The sequence below is a fragment of the Opisthorchis viverrini genome, assembly GCF_000715545.1.
Source record: "Opisthorchis viverrini unplaced genomic scaffold opera_v5_383, whole genome shotgun sequence".
Classification (NCBI taxonomy): Eukaryota; Metazoa; Platyhelminthes; class Trematoda; order Opisthorchiida; family Opisthorchiidae; genus Opisthorchis; species Opisthorchis viverrini.
In genome coordinates, this window is record NW_008752043.1 from 432,783 (window position 1) to 453,901 (window position 21,119).

The following is a 21,119-nucleotide window of genomic DNA, read 5'->3' on the forward strand; positions in this document are numbered from 1 at the left end:
TGGGTATATATATATATATATATATATATATATATATATATAACCACAGTATCTAGCCTATCCAAAGCACATGTATGCCTACGCCATAAGTTTTCTGAGCCTAATCCCCACTTATCAGATGTCACATATTTTTTCATCGCAATTATTTGGTTTGCTTTGGCACGCCAGGTTAAACAGTTTAATTCAGAAAATCCTTGGTGGCTGGAACTGGTGCGGTTGCATTTATTGTCATGATTTTTATGGACGGATGCACTCTGAGGGATGAGGAGAAAGGGTATCTAAAGATATTTCAAAGAATATTTCGCTGACTTTTCACACCGAAGTTACCTACGTCCAACCGGACCTCGTAAGTGCAGACTCTCTTGGAGATATCGCTGCGAGATGTACAAAATTCATGGATAGATTACACTCCCTGCCCAGTATTCAGTCTTGTTCTCAGTCCTCCGTACTCAATGTCCATACTCAAGTGCACAGCTGAACGCTTGCAGTTCCCGAGTGAAGAGCAGCTCATCTGCTGTATGTAATGGACTCAATATGAGTACGCATTAAATCCGTCATATTAGACCATATTAGACCATATTAGACATCAGAAAATATCACAAAGTGTCCATTCCCCGGCGAGAGTTCACGGACACATACTTGATGACCATCAGTGTAGTTACTTCGTGATCACATGAAATGATAGATCAAAGGAACTGATTTTTCAATTAATCAACGAGTTATATTTGTGGCTTAAAGAATTTGAATAGCTGATATCCAGACCAAGTCCTAATTACGATTGTTCAGTGATGTTTTCTCATGTAACCGCAAAGGAACTGATTTTTCAATCAATCAACGTTTGATCAACGTTTAATCAACGTTTAATCAACCGTTTAGCTATCTCATCAAACTTTTCCTTTCAAGAGTGCGTGCCTTCATTTCTCCAACAGCATTCGATGAGTCTTCTAGCGGACGACGGAGAATCTCTTTTAAGGAACTACCCCTCTCCAAAAATTTGTATGACTTTGGTTTAGAAGAGTTAAACTTGGTCTTTCTGTAAGGGATATATGATTGGCAAAATTGCGTTATTTCGTTTCACCAAATTACCGTGACGGTGGATAATAGTAGGTGACAGTTGACGGCATCTTCCACGGCAGGATGCAGATCCTACAATCAAGCCTTCTGTAGGTTAAAGCAGGCTACCCTATTTGATGTCTTAAGTAGTTACTTCGTGATCACATGAAATGATAGAGCAAAGGAACTGATTTTTCAATCAATCAACGTTTGATCAACGTTTAATCAACGTTTAATCAACCGTTTAGCTATCTCATCAAACTTTTCCTTTCAAGAGTGCGTGCCTTCATTTCTCCAACAGCATTCGATGAGTCTTCTATCGTATGTCTTGCATTGATAACTTCATCCCAATAGTTTGCCATCCAAACGCAGGACGGATTATGTACCCTAGCCTACACTTCTCTTCTTTTGTGTGCATGATGATTAGCTGGATTGAAAATATTGATGATTACTCACTGAAATACGCTCGTTGTTCTCTATTTTTGTGCTGACATTATCACACTGTTGACGTTTCATTAAGCATAGCTATGAAAATTCAGGAAGTCGACCAACTCCTAAATTAACGAGCTTAATTTTTCCTCTAAACGAACACAAATTCAATAGGACATCAAATAAGAAAGCTGGCATATTAGTTCCGGCCCACAGATGCACACATGTACAAGTTCAGACTGCATTTCGGTCTGCGTCATGATTGGTAAAGCGAACAAACACCGACGTAACTAAGTGGAAACAATGCCTCCAAACAAACATATGATCACTTGATCCAGGAGAGGCATTCTAACCCTATCCACTTAAGGGGGATATTTCTGATTCATATAGTAAATCTAATGAGAAGGCCACGAGTGGTTTCGACAGATTCCCACGTTCACGACCCCCCTTATTGTGGGGGCTGTTGTTGAACAATTTCGCATAATAATTTCAAATTCTGATTATGTTGGGTGTGGTTGAACGGCAGGCACTCTGGTAGACATTTGAAGTACATGAGCGGACTCGTGTAGAGTTTAAAGTGGGACTGAGGAATTGATGCAGTCCTCTCGCAATTGATCCTCAGCAAGAAAATTTCTCCTCGGAACTGGCACAAACTTAACGTGAAATGGTAGTTGAAAATGCTGGGGAAAAAACACGTGCGCTCCCAGGTCACATAAATCTATGCGTTCGTTTTGTGTTTCAGGAATTCTGCCGACTGTTTCGGTTGATTTTGCCAACGTTTTTCTAGCATATTGCGTGATATGAACCAATCAGCGTAACCGTCTAGCTTTTTAACGTTCCACGTAGCATTCAACTCCCATTCAGAACGCATCACCAGGGTACGCGAGATTTAGAACAGAAGAGAACGGGCGAACCCAAGTATTTCTACCAGCTATTTAGTCCGATTTCTGATGTGCACTCGTTTGATACATCTGCGTCCCTTCTATTTGTTCTGTTTGTGATGCATTCAACTTTGTCAGCGAACCATATATTTTGCTCCAGACTAGCTAAATCACAGCAGATACTGAAATGCTCCCGATATTTTTTTTTACCAAACGCTCCCTGCAGCGGCTGGCTGATTACAATGACTGTCACAAAAACAGCGACTGTGTGATTTTGACAAAAAGTGTTTTGCTACAGTTTGGTAATGAACGCGAAACAATTTCCGCGTTCCCCGGATCAACTGCCCCAAACCGATGTCCACAATTGCTCTAAATAACGATACAAATCAATGTACTACCCCCAATTTTCTAGTCGCCAGTGCATTTTCGCAGCTTTGTGGACAAAATACACGTATGAAAATTGGTAACTTTCAATACATAGTCCAGTAAATGGGTGCGTGATGACTTTTTTCTAGGATAGGAGCATCAAAATCTAATCTAAGAACGCCACTAATGCTATTTCTTTATCTATACTATGAGATTCTGCTTGTCATAAACATTTCTAGGACAAAATGCTGGGTGGTCAGTGCAACTACTACCACGCCGTAAGAATGTGCCTTATCAGATTAGATGGAGATAACGAACAATGGGGTCGTAAATACCATTTCGCCAGCGAAAAAATTCGGCAATTAATGGACAGTATGGTAAGCTGAAAAGCATGGTTCATGACCATAGTAGACGGACGTGTTGCAACTGGACTAGCACTTGAAGAGAAGGGCTGGTTTGTAAACAACTTTCCGTAGGATATCAGTTGAAGACACTAACACGAACAAGGCTAAATCCGATTAATGAGCGAATATCATCTGACCGAAAATGCTGTTAGTTAACTGACACAGTATCCAGACTTATAAAGTGTTATGGACACAAGACTGACTCATACTGGTCGCCTAGAAAACATCCAGGCCAGTGCCGTTGGAATAAAAATGGATTGCACGCTTGCTTGGGGTTTCAACCAAAACGCTTAGTTTTTGAGACTTCCTTGGACCTCGTCGCACCAGATAGTTTGTACACTTAAATGTTCATCATATCCTTACGTCAATCGTCACTTTTTAGGGCTACTTTGCGTCGCGCTGTCTAACTGAGTTTCCCATTATGAGTCTCTTAGTAGCAAGATACCTAACGAATGAAACATGAAGCCAAATCTATCAAACCGCACTGTGGGGAGTTAGAAGTGCACTCAGTGATAGTCCGAGCAATGCTACGAGTCTCTCTCGGATATCTACATGCTACGAATAGCTTCACACTTGAATCCAGTCATTGAAGATCGAGTGTCTCGAACAAACCTACTTATTTGCAAACCAGCTTGATGGTAAGATGGTGCTCAACTAAATGCGGGTAGATTCCGCATGCATAATGATCTTCCACCGGATGTGCTTCACAAACACCACCTTATGTTCCAGTCAAAATAATATTCAAGATATCACCGCATTTTTCGCCACCCAGCGCTAATTATAGGTTGAGGTTGCCCGCTACCTGTTTCTTCCCTTTCGGGCTAATTAGATAGGCGTCGTCCCTGAGTTTCAGTCAACCGGACTTCTTACTTCAAAACCAGTTTTCAAGTGGTTGGATTTATACACTCGTTTGAGTAACGCATTGACACCAAGTTGATCTGAAAATCAGGATAACATTCAGTTACGTAAAATTTAGAGTTCGGGTAGGAAATCGACCAGATCCGAACTCGGAGGCCACAATCCATCTGCTTATCCCTGAATGAATAGTAATCATTACTGGGCTCTCACAGAGGCTTCAACAACCTTACCTTAGTAGATTTGGGTCAGGCATCCCCTACTATATCGACCATTGCCATCCAAGATCTAGTGTTATCAGGTAGCATTTTGTAACCCTCGGTTAAAAATTTACGAACGACATGCAGCCAGCGTGTTCGACAGTAGTTCGAACGGTCACACCCCTTTTTTATCTTTTCCGGCAAACCGTAGCTAAAGAGTGCGTAACATTTCATAGAGGTTTTGTAGAAAACTTTTTCTGTGATCGTACTTTGGGTCACACCCAGCATTCGTAATATTTTGGAGTGCAGTCTTTCTCTATAATCTGTGTTTGGTGTTTGGACGATACCCGAATCAAACAGCTGCGATTCAAGAATCAACACCGTCATGTCTGTAAACGCGGACGACAGTGTGCACCGTAGTCGACCAACAACAAAGAATCCGGTGTTTTCCATTAGATTCGATTTTCAATCGTTTGAGACAAAATTAGGCATCTATTTTGGTTTGATTTTGGGTTCCCTCCTTCAAGTAGGTCTAGTGTAGGAGTTTTCATTGAATATATGTTCCGGTAGAACACCGAATTGGACTAATCTTGCGAAAGCACTCATTTGCAAACTACACTGATACCAACGGAAGATTCAAATGAATCCCAGCTAAAGAATATCTAAAACGGTACATTTAGCTAGGAGTTGGGTAGTTTTCTCGCTAAAACAAACGTAATTTATGGATTATTGCACTTCGCTATTTCGCCACCTTATTGTTACAACGGTCTTCGTGGGAAATGAAGGATTTGATATGTTAACTATCCGTTTGACGTCGCATTGAGCATTCCTTTGGCAAGACCCGAGATGTGTGCAAGCACTTGCCAAACCCTTTTGTCATTGTCATTCCTCCAGAGTTTGAGGCAACACCGTACTCTGGGACATGAGTGGTTGTATCAACTTTTGATCAAGGATTGATAGGCGTTTCTTTCATTGGGTTTCATTTTGCGGTATCCCACAGGATAAGTTACTGATTTGCGGTACTGTGGAAAGAGTCACAGACACAAGCATATTTCTTGCCGACGACCTCAAAGTATAACTCCACGAATTGGCACCGATCACAATATATAGATGAAATATGGCCAGAATTTGACTTTTTCTACTTCATTGTTTCTAAGATGAGTTCACATAGATGACAAAAACCTTTGAGAAGAATGGTTCGTTGTTTGTTTGTAGGTTTCTTGTGCGGGATTAGCGCTCTAACGTATTCCAAAGTGTGAAATGAGAAACCTTAGAAGCGATATTGATTCATCAACTTCTTCACCGTTCACACATGATTTTCTACAATAATCTAGGAAGAATGCTCAATATCGAGAGACTGAGTGTGGAACAACAGGGGATGATTCGCATTCCAGCTCACGCACTACCAGGCTCAGCAAGCTATCTGCCAACGCTGGCTGTCCTAGTCACGTGGTTATGTCTGATACAACACTGGCCGTTCCATGCAGCATGGCTCGCATTGTTCATCGAAGAACATTTTCGAAGTGAAATGGGGCAAGACGGTCCATCCAGGTCACACGATGCCATGACGTTCAGCCAATCACAGAGGCGTATAAGTGAGGAGACGCCAGCCAATGGACAGCGGACACCACAATCGGACCCGCTGCACTGGAACAGTGATCTAGCCCAACTTCATAATCGTGTCTTAAGAAGGTAGGTGCAAGTATTTGCAGCTTGAGTTTTACGCTAATATCCAGTATGTTTACGAGTTTATAGCAAGCCGTGTTTTTGCTGAAATCATTATCAGTGTTTGTCAGTAGCACGTAGTGGCGTTCAAAATGTGGGACAGCGATTACTGTATTTGTATTCTTGGCCGCAGTAATTTATTTGGGTGCTCTCTGACAGCGGTTTCAGTTCAGTAATCAAGTAAACTAACAGAAAACAGTGAGCCTTACCGGTACATAGAAGAGAACGAAGATGCATTTGATTTACAATACTGACCATCAATACGTTTGGAAAAGTGAGTTTTTTTTTCGTTCAAGCCTTCACATGTTTTTTGTCTGACAGGCGGCTAGATCGAAGATAACCTGCCCAATTAAACGGGCACTTCTATTTTCGACTGAACTTTAAAGTGCATTATCCCTTTATCCATAAAGTTTTCCGCCGGACTGGATGATAAGGCCATTGCGTTGAGAATGATGATCTATGCTCATGCCCACTGAAGTCACTTGTAAGTACAGTTTCTGTAACTTGTTACACAGCCTCAGATTATCCACACGGCACAGTTTGAGATCACACGGTGGAATTGGACCTCTTCACACACCAACGAAGCCACTGTTCCGGATCCTCAAAAATTACCATCCTCTATCATATATTGTGCATGCGAGTTGGTTTTACGTGAAACGGTTGTGTCCTCCCAATGTTCACAGCCCCTGTTTCAAGTCATTTAAAGCCTGTTACCTTAGATGGAGCTGTGACATACCACGTGGTGTTCTAGCCCTCACACCTTCGTCTGATATTACGAACGAGAATGGTGACAGAAACTGTTAGCCTTGGACGAGATTTCCGGAAACCTAACAAAACAGTAGTCAGAAGTACAGTGCACGGTTACACGTGCGGAGAGACAGCACAACAGCTAACGGGTTACTGAGTTCAGTGAAATATTTCAGACAAGTTCACTAGACTGAAAGGCGACCCAGATTTAGAGGTTTCGCAAGTTTCGTGCAAACAGAATTCATGGTCACGTAACCGGATTCCGATCACTCCCATGATCAGTTATGACACTATTTAATCGTAGTTTAGACGGTCTTCTGTCCTAGAGTGATTATTCTGCTGAATATACGCCAAGTTGCAGAAGGATTGTATTTGGATTTACCCCTGGCTAGAGCTCATCGGCAGTGCATATGCTTGTCTGTGCAGGGATTTGAACTCCAAGCATCTAACTTGCAAGGAAAAAATGTCAGCACTCGTCCAACAGCTCAAGTCTGAGCAGAGAGGTTCGTTCAAACTTGGGCGATGTGACTGGTTTGCCCGACACTTCGAACAAGAATCCAGTAACTGTCCTGCTTGTGTCTTTCGACTCACCCACCATTCTTGATCGATTCAGGGGTCGGTATATGATTTGGAAGGTGTGCTCCTCGTTTCGGCCAGATTTGTCACAACTGCACCCGTCTCTTCCACCCACCACCGAGAGCAGCTACAGATTTGCATACGAAGGAGCAAACACGGTAGCTCTCGGTAAAATCTAGCAATCTGTTTTGCAACACAAACCTGATAGTAGGATCCAAACTGGCACTCAAGTACAGATCAGTGGCCGTATATGCGACTTCAGAAGATATTCTTTTCGTTTACTAGTTTAGTAAATATCTCCCTTTTGATTGGCCAGTCGGTATAGACCTTCTCTCCACGGTGCCACTTTACATCAAAAAAGCCAAAAATACTTTGTAAAACGATCCCAAGACAATGCAGGTGTTTTGAACCCACTTGTTCCAGTCACCAACAGTTACTCCCGTGGTGCGATACAAAACTTACCATGTGATGTGAACGCCGTGATTGAGGGATAAGCGATGCTGTTTAAATTCGAGTTAATCACACTGCAGATGAGCCGTTCGTGGTATGACGGTCAAGTGTGCAAACCAACAGCTCGGAGGTTGCCGGTTAGATACTGTGAAGTTTCATGAGATCCGCATTGCAGTTGATTCTCAACAAGGATGAAACAACTGTCCGGCACTTCTCGCCCTTTCAGTATAGACTAGCTTTACTAACAGGACAAAACCTCAACAAAAATTCCCAGATGTACTCAGTACAAGAGTGATCCTGTCTTAGAGTTCAAGCCTATCAAAACGCTGGGTGCGGTTTCGTCACTAAAAAAGCCCGAACGCCCCTTTAGGAACTGGGTGCGTTGACTATTCGGCGGTTGAAGCCAAACTATTGCATATTAAGTAAGTGAATCTAATATTCCCACACCCCACTTGGCTAACAAAACTTGAAGGTGACACAGCTCGCTCCTTATGAGGCTGTTTAAAACTCTTATCCCACCGAAACCCGTTTCGTCATTTTCGGGGCTTATGAAGTGGGCGAAGTCCCGTATTCCATGCTGAGCACTAAATTCCTCGGAGATTTTGGTGTTGGAGAGTTTTCAGCTACCTTACGAGTGATTTTATTGTGAGAAAAACATACCGCAAACATCCTGCGAAGTGAAACATGAGACGGCACATTCAGTAAAGGAATATCTTAAACGGGAGATCCAGCTGTTCTATGTGGATACCAAAGTAAATTGCTTACAGGGGTTTGTTTATCAAGAAGTGAAACCTATTTTTCATTCTTCACATCCGCTTCTGTTTCTCAAGTAAGCACTTTCCTTGTTTATTGCAGACTAGCTCCAGCTGTGGAGACCGCGCGCCAGAAAGCGCTCTCAGCTTCCATCGGGACGATGCATTCAGGCATGGATTTCCCCAGCCGACACCTGCCCAGCTATCCGCCACATGTGATGAGTACCCTGGATATCTGTGACCTGGCCCTTCGTGACCGAGATCCCAGACGATTGGCCAGATTCCTACGCAGCACGGCAACGCAAATGAACACTAGTCAAGAAGTCACTGATCCTACTGCCGCGGCTACCGCAGGGTTCAGCTCACTTTTTGCTGCTGGTCACATAACCGTTGGTCAGTTACTGAGGGTGATGAAACTAACTCCATTCTTGAATCCGCAAATATCCCAGTGGATCAAAGGTTGGTATTTATGTTTTCAAAAAAATAAACTTAATTTGTAGCTTTCTTCAACCAACTACCCTCTGGTCATCTAATATTTCTATGTGATTTTAATATAACGTCTGATTCAAGCTGGAACGGTGGTCTACTGTGACAATGCTTTTCTTCATCGTCTTAGCGATCCGAACGATTCATCTGAGCGTTTGTGCAGTTTACTTGCAAGAGCTCGCTTCCTCAACTCTCATTCTTAAATTGCTTTCCTAGTCCTTAGTTTTTAAGTTAACATCGTACTGCGGTCTCTCGATGTCACGGGTAACTAGTTTCTGAACAGCAGCTTGAGGTGTTTTTTTGTTCCTGTATGACTGACAAAAAGTAAATCTTGCAAACTTCACGTATGGACAGTAACAGACGACATAGATTCTCATGCGCATTTATGTATGACATTTAACAACGGAGTGATCAGATGGTTCCGTAGGCGGTGTCTGAAACTGGATAGGATCATTTTATTTGTTATAATCGCCTGAAATTTCAAGGCTATCCCAAGTCATTTGTTTTCACGTTCTTTCCATTTTTTTCTTTCGACCAATAGACGATGGGACGGATGAGGTCGTTGTATTCGAAAAAGCCTGTGGCTCATTAGAACATTGGTAATCTAGGGACATTAGTGAAGACATCATAACGCGGTATCATGGGTTGCATAAAGTTTATGGACACTGAAGCAGAATTACTGCATCATAAGTGGCTCAATGTGGATGATGTGGTTACCCAGGGCCAGAGAACTGTTTCAATATCAGCCGAGTTCCCGCAATATCGGATAGCTACAATAAATAGGGCGTTTGCAGTGTTTCTAGTAGAAAAATCTGCTCACTAGCAAATGACGCTGCAGGCGACATTCGTTTATTCCATTATAAATCCCATGTTACAGGAAAGCCGGGTGCAGACGCTCACCAAGAGGGTGCTCGCTTTATTCGCATAGCAAGGAAGTATCAGTGTAAGTGAGCAAATGAAGATCCCAACATAAATGATAACACTATAGATTTACACCATACGTAAACTCGGCAAAGTGTCTGTGAAATGGGCATTGTTTCATCTGTCTCAGTCTTGGCCAACAGCGGTACATAGAGGCTATTCTCTCTCGGACGAACCGTTCAGTGTGCTTGATGATTGATGGCAAATTAGGGAATTAACATGCGCAACTACCGAGAAACAGTGTGTCGCATCTAGTAATTTGATTATGCTTGGAGAACATCCAATGGAACTTATCATATGATTCGAGCCCTTTCATGTGAATTGTATGAATGGAACTGCTAGTTAGCCCTTCACGGCAGGCGGATTTTAAATCAGTGTCAGATAATGAAAGTAAGTAATGAAGAATCGACTTTTTACAACAATATCAGTGGTATGTATTTCTTAAGTGACACAACACTGTGTGATTCCTGCCACTAGAAGACCCCCTGGAAACAAGGTCATATTTATCCGGACACTACATTTCATAGACCAGAACTCACATGGTACTCTACGATAGCACCCAGTGCGGGCTTTCCGTTCGTAATCGTATTTTGCCGTGTGTCAGGTGCAGCAGGTGTATAGAGTTTTGATAAGATAAGAGCGTTTATGATCCCTTTTTTGTTAAGCCCCATAGTGCATGTATACATTTCAAACACTTTGGATGAAGAGGACTGAAAAGGACTACTTATCTCGTTAATGCGTATGCTCACGCGTATACCTCGCAACTGAGCACCTGAATCAGGCCTCAGATTAAACTGTGCATTGGCATCCAACTACACTAAAACAAATTTCTCTAGTTTATTGCATTCTGCAGCCACTAATAAGTCTACATCAATGAATATATTATCGTTTCAAGAGGGTACTTCTGTCCGACGTCTTATCGTACCCATTCCAGAGATTCACTTGATGCAGAAAGAGTTATTGCATGCTAGCTACTCAAGCTGACCAAAGGGAGCTTTTGTGCGGCCAGTCACAGTTAATTTTTCTGCTTCGAATTCGAGTGCCTGGCAATAAAACGATCACACCAAAGTCGATGGTACTGCGATCGTTGTAATGGACTATGATCTGCCGCGTGATGAAACCATCGTGTTTGTTATGCAAATCTGATGATTAAATTAAATTTTGTCCAACGAATTAAAGATCACTTGGCCATATGATCACGGTTCAAAGCAATCAAACCACAAACTAAGCGAGGTGAGAATATTTCGACATGTTACCCCATAAATCAGGCTAAATCGAAAGGCGAATCGGGAAGGCTAGAAAAGTCTGTAGAGGATATAGGAATGTACCCAAAGATATTTAATTTACTGGAGGTGTACGACTTCCCACGACAGAATTAAGACCACGTAAATTCACAAAGAACTTGGGGAAAATGCGTTACAAAACCAGTAACCACTCTTTGGGTACAAATGTAACTGGAATGTAGGTATCAGGAATGTCCAGAACCAGTGGCAGCAGTATGGTGAGAGCTTCTGGTAAACGATCCACTATAATCTGCTACATGTCCACATCGCCGTTAAACTAAAAGCTCCCCAGTGGCACATGCCAGTGTTTATGACATGACCAAGAAATATTTTCAAATGATTGTAATCACATCAACTCCCTTCAGTATGTCAAGGCGTTCATGAAATTAAAATCCATCTGATTCCATACTCTCCACCGGGATTGTGTTCTTTTCTACTAATAGACTACTAGTCGAGTTTTCTCTGAGGCTTTTAGGAGGCCATGCATCACGATGGAAGGTAGTTCATGTGATACGTTCGTCCTTGCTCATTTGGAAACTGGTGGCCAGCGATCTTTCTGAGTTTAGTGAAAGTTGCTATTCAGCAGGCCAAGATGACCCTAAAATGATGAGCTCCTACCTTCCTGACCAACGGTTCAGACCTTTGCGACATAACTCTGAGATCATGTCGGATCTTCATCTGGGTTTGTCCTTAAAACCAGACTGAGTTACCTGAGAAGTAAGGTGGAATAATACGTTCTTGCCACTAGTCAGTATCCTGATTTTATGCCTTCCACGACTATGTGGTGTATCAACTAAGGTCGGTTCAGTATCTGGTTCTTAGACCGACTTTCCTTAAGCATGTAAGGATGACATCAAAGTCGTGAAACAGTTCTTGGATCATCGGTTATCCAACCGCTGTCCGGTCTTGGAGACGCCTGATCAAACAATTCACGGCAACCCCGATCTAGGTGAGGAAAATTGAAGTCAAATTCATCGGCAGTTATTAGCATCTTTTGCAGACAAATGCAATAGAAAGACGGTAGTTACAAAACTAAAAAAGGAAGAAATTCATGAAACTTTGGCTCTATGTATTCTTTGGTGCAAAAGTTCTCAGTTTCAAAATTTTTTAATAAAAGTGACGACGTGGTGGTTTTTCGGTTAAATTGCACAACCGAAACCTGAGCGACTAGATTCTTCAACAGTCCTATATCGTAGACTTTTCCGCAAAGGACAAAGCAGCGCTTCAGCACACCATTGTGGAAAATCATGCCAGATTGTTTTTTATAAGTGGATGGATCTCCGGTATGTGCCCAGTGATCCTAGCAAATAAGGAGACAAACGAATGAAAAAGACAAACTAATGTCAGTTGGCCTTGTGCACATAACACAAGAATGTATGCGCTGATTGAATGGCAAAGACGAGCATCGTCGGAACAGTCTGTCTTTTGCCTAATATTTTTTTCATTGCTGTACAGACCGATGACTGTTTGTGACCAGTACTCTTGCATATCCACACTCAACCGCATATTCACATGTGATGAAACTTCTGAGTACCTGTAAGCCCAAGAACAATTTTAATGTGCCTTGCGAAAGACGGTCAATACGAAGATCACTCGATTCAGCTGCAGATCGGGTTTCAAACGCGAGCCCTATTGTAGCTACGACTTGTGGAGCCCATGGTTTTCTAAAAAAATAAGACACTAGCTTCACAAGTTTGAACGCCTAACAGTTTGGCCACGAAAGGTTAGGAGTTCAAACTTGTGGCCGGGAGGTCACCGGTTCGAGATTCTCTGGAATTTGGTGAGATGTGCACTGCTGATGATTCTTAGTAAGAATGCAACAGCTGTACAGTGCTTCTCAGCTTTCCAGCATAGATAAGCTTTACCTACAAGAGAAATCTGCACCAAAAATCTTTCAAATCTCCCAACACCACCAAAAATGTTTTTGAAAGTGCCGAATACTATCAGTACACACAGGACTAAACTTCAAGGCCATCCAGAAGGTCCGTGGAGACAAAGATAGGCAGAATGAAGCTTCCCACAGAAGGTCAAAGTAGTTCCGAAACATGACGCAAAATATTTCACTTTCAAGAGACCCCTTTAACTATTCAGACTGTTCGAGTTCCATATTACAAGTTTATCTAAGCTTCCCTGAGGATATCCCTTAGCTACATGCGAATCAATAGACGTTGAATCGGAGCGCAAAATGTCTGACTTCAAAAACCGCTTTGGATTCGCCTCTTTATTGGAGCGACTAGTCTCTCGTTAAGCGTCAGTACGTCTATAATCATCTACTTATGATCAGACAGGGCCGTACATGTTGTGTAATTCTTGGGTGGTTTCCACATAAAGATTGGCTTTTTTGTCGTTTATTGTGTAAACTGCGCGAAAACTAATCTATTGGATTCCAACAACTACCCTGTTCTTTCATTACTTCCGTTCGTAGCATCCATCTTCCAGAAAACCGCTTAGCAAACTCTGTCTAATTTTCGACCCCTTATTTGTTTCAGTTTGCTTTAATAAAAACCCTTTAGCTTCTGATTCTCAAACATAATTTGGCCTCCTGGAAGTCACGTATTACTGAGCTGATCATGCTCTCGGAAGACTTTTTTGTATGCTGCATATTTATCAACTAAGTTTTGTTTCACCTTATCTAATAGGAGTCTAATTCACCAACCGATCGTGAAAGTTGAACGATATGTTTTCTATAGAGGTAACCGTCGGTAGCTCAGGTGGATAAAGTGGTCGTTGGCTTGTTCGCTGAACTAGGCAATTTGATTACATCAAATTGAGTGCAATCAAACTGCCAAGCTCAGCGAACAAGCCAACGACCTCAGACGATATGTCATTAGATAGGAACTGGCGAGAGTGGAGTCCAACAAGTTAAAGTGATCTTATAAGTTTATCACATCCAGTAGTGATAAATTCTGATATCATCCAATTGGAAGTCATATTATTAGCTGTTTGCCTCATACTGTATGAGGAGTAGACTGGAAGTATTTGACTGTCTAACGAATAACTACTATTTCAAAAACTGAATGGTTAAATACTAACAAATATAGCACTTGCGTAGGTCTTATCAGCGAATTGTGCTACTGTATATGTTCAGCACAGGGCATTATTTAGGTCCAGGAAAACTGCCCAAGTACCTGGTCATCAGTTCTGGAGATCTCCGAGTAAATGGATTTCTTACGTATTGTGAATCGAACGGCCTCGTCGTCCATTTTTAGATTTAGTCGAATCAAATTCTTTCTAACAATTCAACCTCCGCAGTGGTTCCGTTCGAAGTGAAGATCAGTCTCGCTGTTACTGAATGATGTCTGGACCCAAAATGCATTTGTTTTGCGCCGGATAGAAATTTGTGGAAATTAGATACCGTCCTGTCAAGATAGGCATTTGGCAGACGGAGCAAGACATGGTACCACTGATACTTTTGGCAATCAAAATGTCCAAAAAGAGTGTTTTGTTTTCTACTATAAAATCACAAGAAATAGAAAAGCCTCCTTGAAATGTGTTAAAAATAGGACAAACCTTCCACCTGATTTACATCCTCTGTCACGAGAAAGAATGTCATCTAAATATTGTTTATACGAAAAAAATCTCCTCGGTGCAATTTTCCGCCACATGAAAAGCCCACCAGTGTGGGTGGCAAAGAACTCCTCATGACGATGCCAGCTTGTTGTCTGTGGCTAGCGAAAATACAACTTGACATCCATGGTGCACGGTAAAATTAGATCTCTAAGACTGAACATCTACAGGTTATCTAGACTACAGTGGACAGCTAGAAAGTCGTCAAAATTTTTCACAGTTTTCTTATGGAATGCTTTGCTAAAAAGGGATTGTTCATCAGAAAAACACAACTGTCTGAGCGATACCAAGCCGCTCAAGCTAAGCTAAAGAATGTTCTTATTGGTTCAAGCCATTTGTCCAAGTGAGAGTGATAAGGTGAACCGTTCAAAACTAAAATAAGAAAAATGAGTTTCTGTGGAATTTCATTCCTTACAAGTTCATGAAGTATGGTAAACAACAACGTTGAGCCCTTAGACGAAAATGTCGGTAGCTCAGGTAGTGTGGATAGTCGTTGGTTTGTTCGCTGAGCAGGGTATTTTAATTGCAAACGTTCCACCACCAATCGAGGTGACATCATCAATGCGTCTTTTGTCTTCTTCTTACTAAAGAACTTTTTGGCATATCCGTAAACATAATCGGCTACCGAAATTACTTGGCTTGGCTTTAAACCAGTTCTCATTTTTGGATAAGGTCACCTTGAGGTGACCAAAAGAGTATTCTAACTCTGCTCTCACAGCACTGCGTACATTCTTGGTTTCTTTGGTTGTCAAGGCGCGATGCAGCCATTCGCTTAAATTAAGTTCGATAAAGCAGTCTGCTGCTTGTTTGGAACCAGTTGAGGCTACTCTGCATTTATAGGCTGGTCACGTTTACACCTGAATCCCACATGAACGACACCCCTAACCTTATATTTTGCGTCATTTTGTTTCACTTTACGCATACAACGGTAGGTGCGTCTGTACTATGTGAATTTATCTCCAAGTATGGTTGTTCTCTCCGACTTGCCCAGACTAAGCCGAGAATTACAAAGTTTTAAACTCTCCAACTGGACTGTAGCTGCGTTAACTGGTTTGACGTTCAGGTTAGAATCAAGCGCTCTATTTATGTGATCGAATACCGGCCAGTTACAGTTGGTTAAGCACCCGTCAAACTGCCTCATGTTTATTAGATAGTTTTAAGTCACTGCGAAAATCAGGGAGCATTATACAACCGTTTAGTGGTAGTTGGTCCCATAACACGCCAAATAAAACCACGCAAACCATTGAATTAAGGGTTGACCACTGTAACTAAACATAGATTAGATAGTTTCTAGTGCTATTTCCTTATGTTACCGCAGCAATGAACTTTGTATTGACCACAGATAAAAGAGGTCTTCAGTGTCTACGAAAGATGTTCACTGCGGAATTACACCTGTGTCAATGAGAGGCTCAGTTAATTCTTCCGTTTGTGATATTCCTCAACTGAATGTGCTGCACAAAGGCCAGCTCATGTTTCAGTTGGCACGATATTTGCTGTATTGCATTCAACATTCATGACAAAACAGCTTCCTTTGAGATTGTTGAAGACTCTTCAGTAGTCCACTACCGACGCATTCATTCTTGGAAAGTATCAGATAGGCGCAGTCTCCGAGATTCCACCAGCCATATATCCTGCCTAAAGAAACCCCATTTTGCTGACGCGACATGGCTATTGGCTAACTATCCCTATGGACAGTCTATCGGCTAAGTAAAGGAAAGCAGTCATTAATTGATCTGCCACCAAGTTTCTTGGCACTGCACAATCAGTTTGAACAACCACAGCTCTGCTGTGCCATACACAGAGAAATGCCGTCTAAATCATGAATGAAAGTTGAAGAATTCCTTAGAAAACTAGGACTGCACAAACTCGTTTCTAAAAAATGAAAGCGAAATCGAATCCATAGCGCTTCTTTGTGTCGTTCATACGGCTGTCCCTATCCACGCTGATATCTGATAGTTCTGAGTAACTGGGACTGCACGGAACCGTATTTAAGATTAAAAAAAAAACAATGTTAGCACTTCCAGTGAACCCCACATGTTTCCTTTTTTCGAATTTCAGACGTGCTTCTGACAAAAGTAAACATGAGCGAAAGTATGGTTGAAGAAAAATCCGGCGGAGGTGAGTTTCGGAAATATTCGTCACTGACGTCTATCAAGGTTACTTTACACAAGCCGCTCGGTGGACAAGCGGAAATCAAGCTATGTTCCTTTAGAATAAAGAATCGCATAGACCTTGAAGTCCTTTTGGTTAAGTGACAATTATCCATTCCGCCTTATGCTCACCTTGATATCATAACATCCTCATGTTCAGACATAATATACTACACATAAGGCTTCTTAAAATTCTTCGATAGCCCATGACTGGTTTTGCCGTGATTGGGGCTCATCAAGTAAGTGCAATCCTCGAGTTTTTGTCAACCTTCTGTTCTACTTGAACCCAAATTACACGGAATTAGCGAAATACAATCATTTGTAAATGAATTTAGTTTTTCAAGAGACTCACCCGAAATCCAGTTGAATCTCTCGTATTGAGTGAAACATGAGGAGGCCGTGTGCATTACCTTCAGTTGCTCAAAAACATCATAGAGGAGAGATTTAGCTGGGTTCCAGGAGAGTCTCTCGAAAAACCTAATTTGTTTGCAAATGAGCGTATTTCGCTGATTCTCAAGTCCACTTTACAGAAAATAGCTACTGTGAAAAATCTTATACATCAATAATCACAGTGGACTCGCATTGCTTGTGAGTGGCCGGAGATTCGCCCATACAACACACACTTTCCACTACTTCCGACCTAAGGACTGTGTCGATACAAGTGTCATTTGCAGTCATGTGTAAACAATTGCAGACAATAACATCGATTACGAGCCTTCCATTTGCTTTCACCGTGGAACTAAAGGAAGTCAAGATCGTAGGTGAAATACTGGCCAGTTGTTTGTTTTGCGACAGGTGTTACTTCTTCCTCGTTCAATTATCAGCTGATTCTACCGGTTTGTTGGATTCACACTGCAAAAGGTAGTTCTGAGAAAGCGTTCCGTAGCTGGAGAGGGATTACAGTACTTGCCAAACAAGAATGTGAATTCCAAAGGCATACTCTCTTTTCGAGTTGATTTTTCCATAAATTATTCTCACTGTACTGAACTTGCGCGTGGACTAGCTGCACTTGTCGGGTGATTTACTGGGCTTGAGGTAGCTCATTGGTTAGGGACCCAACCATGAGAAGTCCGTGTTTCGAGCCCTATCTTTTCATCTCGACCTGGCAGTGTCTAAGCCCTCATACTTCTTTCGGGTTGCATGACAGGTAGGCATTGAATGAGTGTTAGAGCCGAACGGCTGTTTTTTCTTGCTTGTTGGTGCTTCACTCTGTGACCATTGGATAAAACATAATAGGTTTCTTTTTCCATCCAAGGACATGGCCAGTAATTGTGGCTTATCTGGGATATTCGTACATGCAAAAATCCGTATTGTAGTGATATCAGTGGTCAGTTTGTCTGTGGTGTGGGCTTCTGGTCTTATAGATAACATTTTTTACAATCTTCTCGTACATTAATCTGACGCCAAATCCGTTTGTAACAGCAGCCATCACGCTTCTTTGAACAAAGTAGTCAGTTCCATTCGGTCTTCGTGATAGTTTCTCTACGGCGCCGATCATAAGTTGGTCGAATCAAAAGTTTCCATAGACGTCATACATCCCTTATAAGGTTTCTGAAAATTCTTCGATAGTCCACAACCGTTTCGCCCTACTTCTGGCTCATCACGTAGGCGCACTCCCCGAGTTTCCGTCAACCTCATGTTCTACTCGAACCCAAATTGCACGAGATCAGCGCAATACACTCATTTGGAAACAAATTTTGTTAAAAATATCAAGAACGAGAGATTCAGCTAGGTCCCGTGTAATTCTCTCGAAAGGCCAAATCTGACTGCATTCCTCCAAAGTGTCCATTTTCAGAGGGAGAGAGAGCTCACAATTCCAAATGCTGCTTTTGATCGATACATAAACTCCACCAATCTAATTAGCATTTTTAACGAACACATCCTAAAGTCAATCAGAAATGGATTATCGTCCTTTGGCAGCTTGTTGTTTATGGTTGGGTTTAGTGTGTTCATTGGTGAAAAGTGATTGGTGGAAAGTGACGGAATCATCACGTGACACGCGTGCCTACACTTCTATATTAAAATATGGTGAACTTAGTTCCCTCGAAAAACACGCGGGAATACGCGTACATATGCTCCCTTGGTCACAAAACAGTACCTTTCCAAACATTTGTTCAACAAACATGAGGACTGTTTATAATGACATCGAATCGAAAGCTAGATCAACGACTCGAATGTTGAATTATGTTCACTTTCGCGCTACCAACTAGGCTGTGGCTTGTGGGGTAATAATCACGTGGTTTTCGTATGAGAAGTGTAATTGTCGATTCCCACTAGGTTACGCCAGACACACGATGAGTAGAAGACAGAAAGTCAGAGTAAGGACTGTACTATCAGTCAGACACAAACCTAGGGCGTAAGAATATACGATGGCTGATTGGCCAAATATGGCCACTTGCTTGAACGCATTCGTCGGTTCCGCCTTGACCACTTTCACATCCGCTCCGCTGGTAGTATGTTGCTATGTCGTGTTTGGTATGTTCCGCGCAGTCACCTGCTATTCTGGTCATATGTTGACCGATGATGACCTCTGCGACTCGTTCTTTGCACTTGTGCTTTTCGGTTTGGACGCGTGCTAACAGCGACACAGGTGTTGAAAGCTCTCATCGGGTTTTAGGGGATTCGGTGACACAAGTACTGGCATCAAAGGCCCAGGAATGAGTCTCTGCAAAGCTGGTGAAAAAATGTCTAGATCAACAAAATTCGTGTAAGTATTCCATTTTGTTTTCACCAGATATACAGTTCGGAACCAGCCTGAAAGTAGACAATTTTTGAGATAAATAGAACAGAAAACATCTTTGTCCATCGCACGAAGTTACCACTAGACTTCAGAGTGAACAGCCAAGCTAGAAAATGTTCTCCATCTATTGGTGGGTTCAGACGTCAGTATACCGTATTTCAATGTCCTAGATATTAGAGTACCAGAAGTCCGCAAGTAGGATAGTGTTTGCAAAGGCTTTGAGCTTATCCTTGCCTTGCTTGCAGGCTAAATTTGCGGTTAGGATCAGAAAATGGCTAATGATTGTGATTGGGCTTTGCGTTAGAGGTATGGATTAGATGTGGCGTCATCTTCGGTGTTACAGTTAGATTTGCAGGTGGATTTGAATTTGTGCTAAGGACAGGAGTTTTGGTTGAGGTCAGGACAAGGTCTAGCGTTAATGTTAGATTAAAGCTTTTGTTGGTGAGTCAAGTGGTAGAGCTTGGCCAAATCTGGTATCGAGGTCATGCTTACGTTCACCATGGGGCTAAAATTTGGATTGGAGCTTGTCAAGCTATGCTTAGACTATGCTTAGACTATTGCACTAGGCGAACTTAGCCCACCATCTAGTATGAGTCTTTTTATTTATCAGTTCATTCAGTTACTTTGGCCAACTGGCGTCAGTTCCTTCCAGCCGGATACAGCGTTGGATGATTCATGGAAAAATTTGAAATTTATCAATAATTAATATGATGATCACGAAAATAAGTTTTCACCTCGGTTTTCACCGTTTCGAACCAAATGCTCTGGTTGACGTTGGCGCAGAATGATTCTTTACCGGGATATTTCCACTGGAGCAGATCAATCTCCTGCACGTGACTGCTTTACATGAAGGACAGCTGAAAACGTTTTAGCGGTTCCTCACAAAGAATCAGCCAAAAGCCAAAGTTTCCCAAGCGGATCATGGCTAATTATATCTTTGGACCAAGCATTGTTATCTCAAGCATTGTTATTTGAAACAGGGATCTGGATAACAGCCATTCGTTCTCAGATGAAACTCACTTAAGTAAGTAGAAGTGAGTGTCCATTAGCAAGGAGCTGAGTGACGTGCTATCTGAAAGCTTCAAAGTAGGTCTTTGGGTGAGAAATCTGACAGACGAATAGGTGTGTAGGTGGCACTTGCCCACGTTTCAGAAGAGTCTGTTCAGCCGTCACTGTTAATGGTGCCGGTTAATCAACAAATATGCGGTAGGTACACATATTCAAAAAACTGGACGGTTGTGTGCCGTTTGTAGGTGGTGATTGCCTACGCAGGCGTGGCGACTTAGTCCTTTATGTCAACAGATGATTGTGGTCAAATACATTTCAGCAGAGAAATAGGTCATCTGTAGTTTTCACGGCATTTGACAATAGTAGGTGAGTTTATTTTGGCATTAATGCCAACGCCAAATGCATATCCGAAGCATCTCCCATTTTCTAACCCGGAAAGAAAGTATTTCAGCTTAAAAACTGGACAAATTTCAATCGGAAGAATTACGTCCCAGCACAGTACAACACATTCAGGGTTCGCATTTCG

General features: G+C 42.0%; 1 protein-coding gene across 1 annotated transcript in view; it reads left to right on the forward strand.

Annotated features, from left to right (window-relative positions):
- The window catches only part of T265_10595 (hypothetical protein), a gene marked incomplete at both ends in the record, with an annotated part of 107,976 nt that overhangs the window by 80,015 nt on the left and 6,842 nt on the right, over positions 1–21,119 (forward strand). Inside the window, 3 exons of the mRNA XM_009177014.1 lie at positions 5,523–5,880; positions 8,542–8,897; positions 16,754–16,813. Coding sequence (XP_009175278.1) covers positions 5,523–5,880; positions 8,542–8,897; positions 16,754–16,813 — 774 coding nt within the window. The remainder of the gene's footprint in view (positions 1–5,522; positions 5,881–8,541; positions 8,898–16,753; positions 16,814–21,119) is intronic.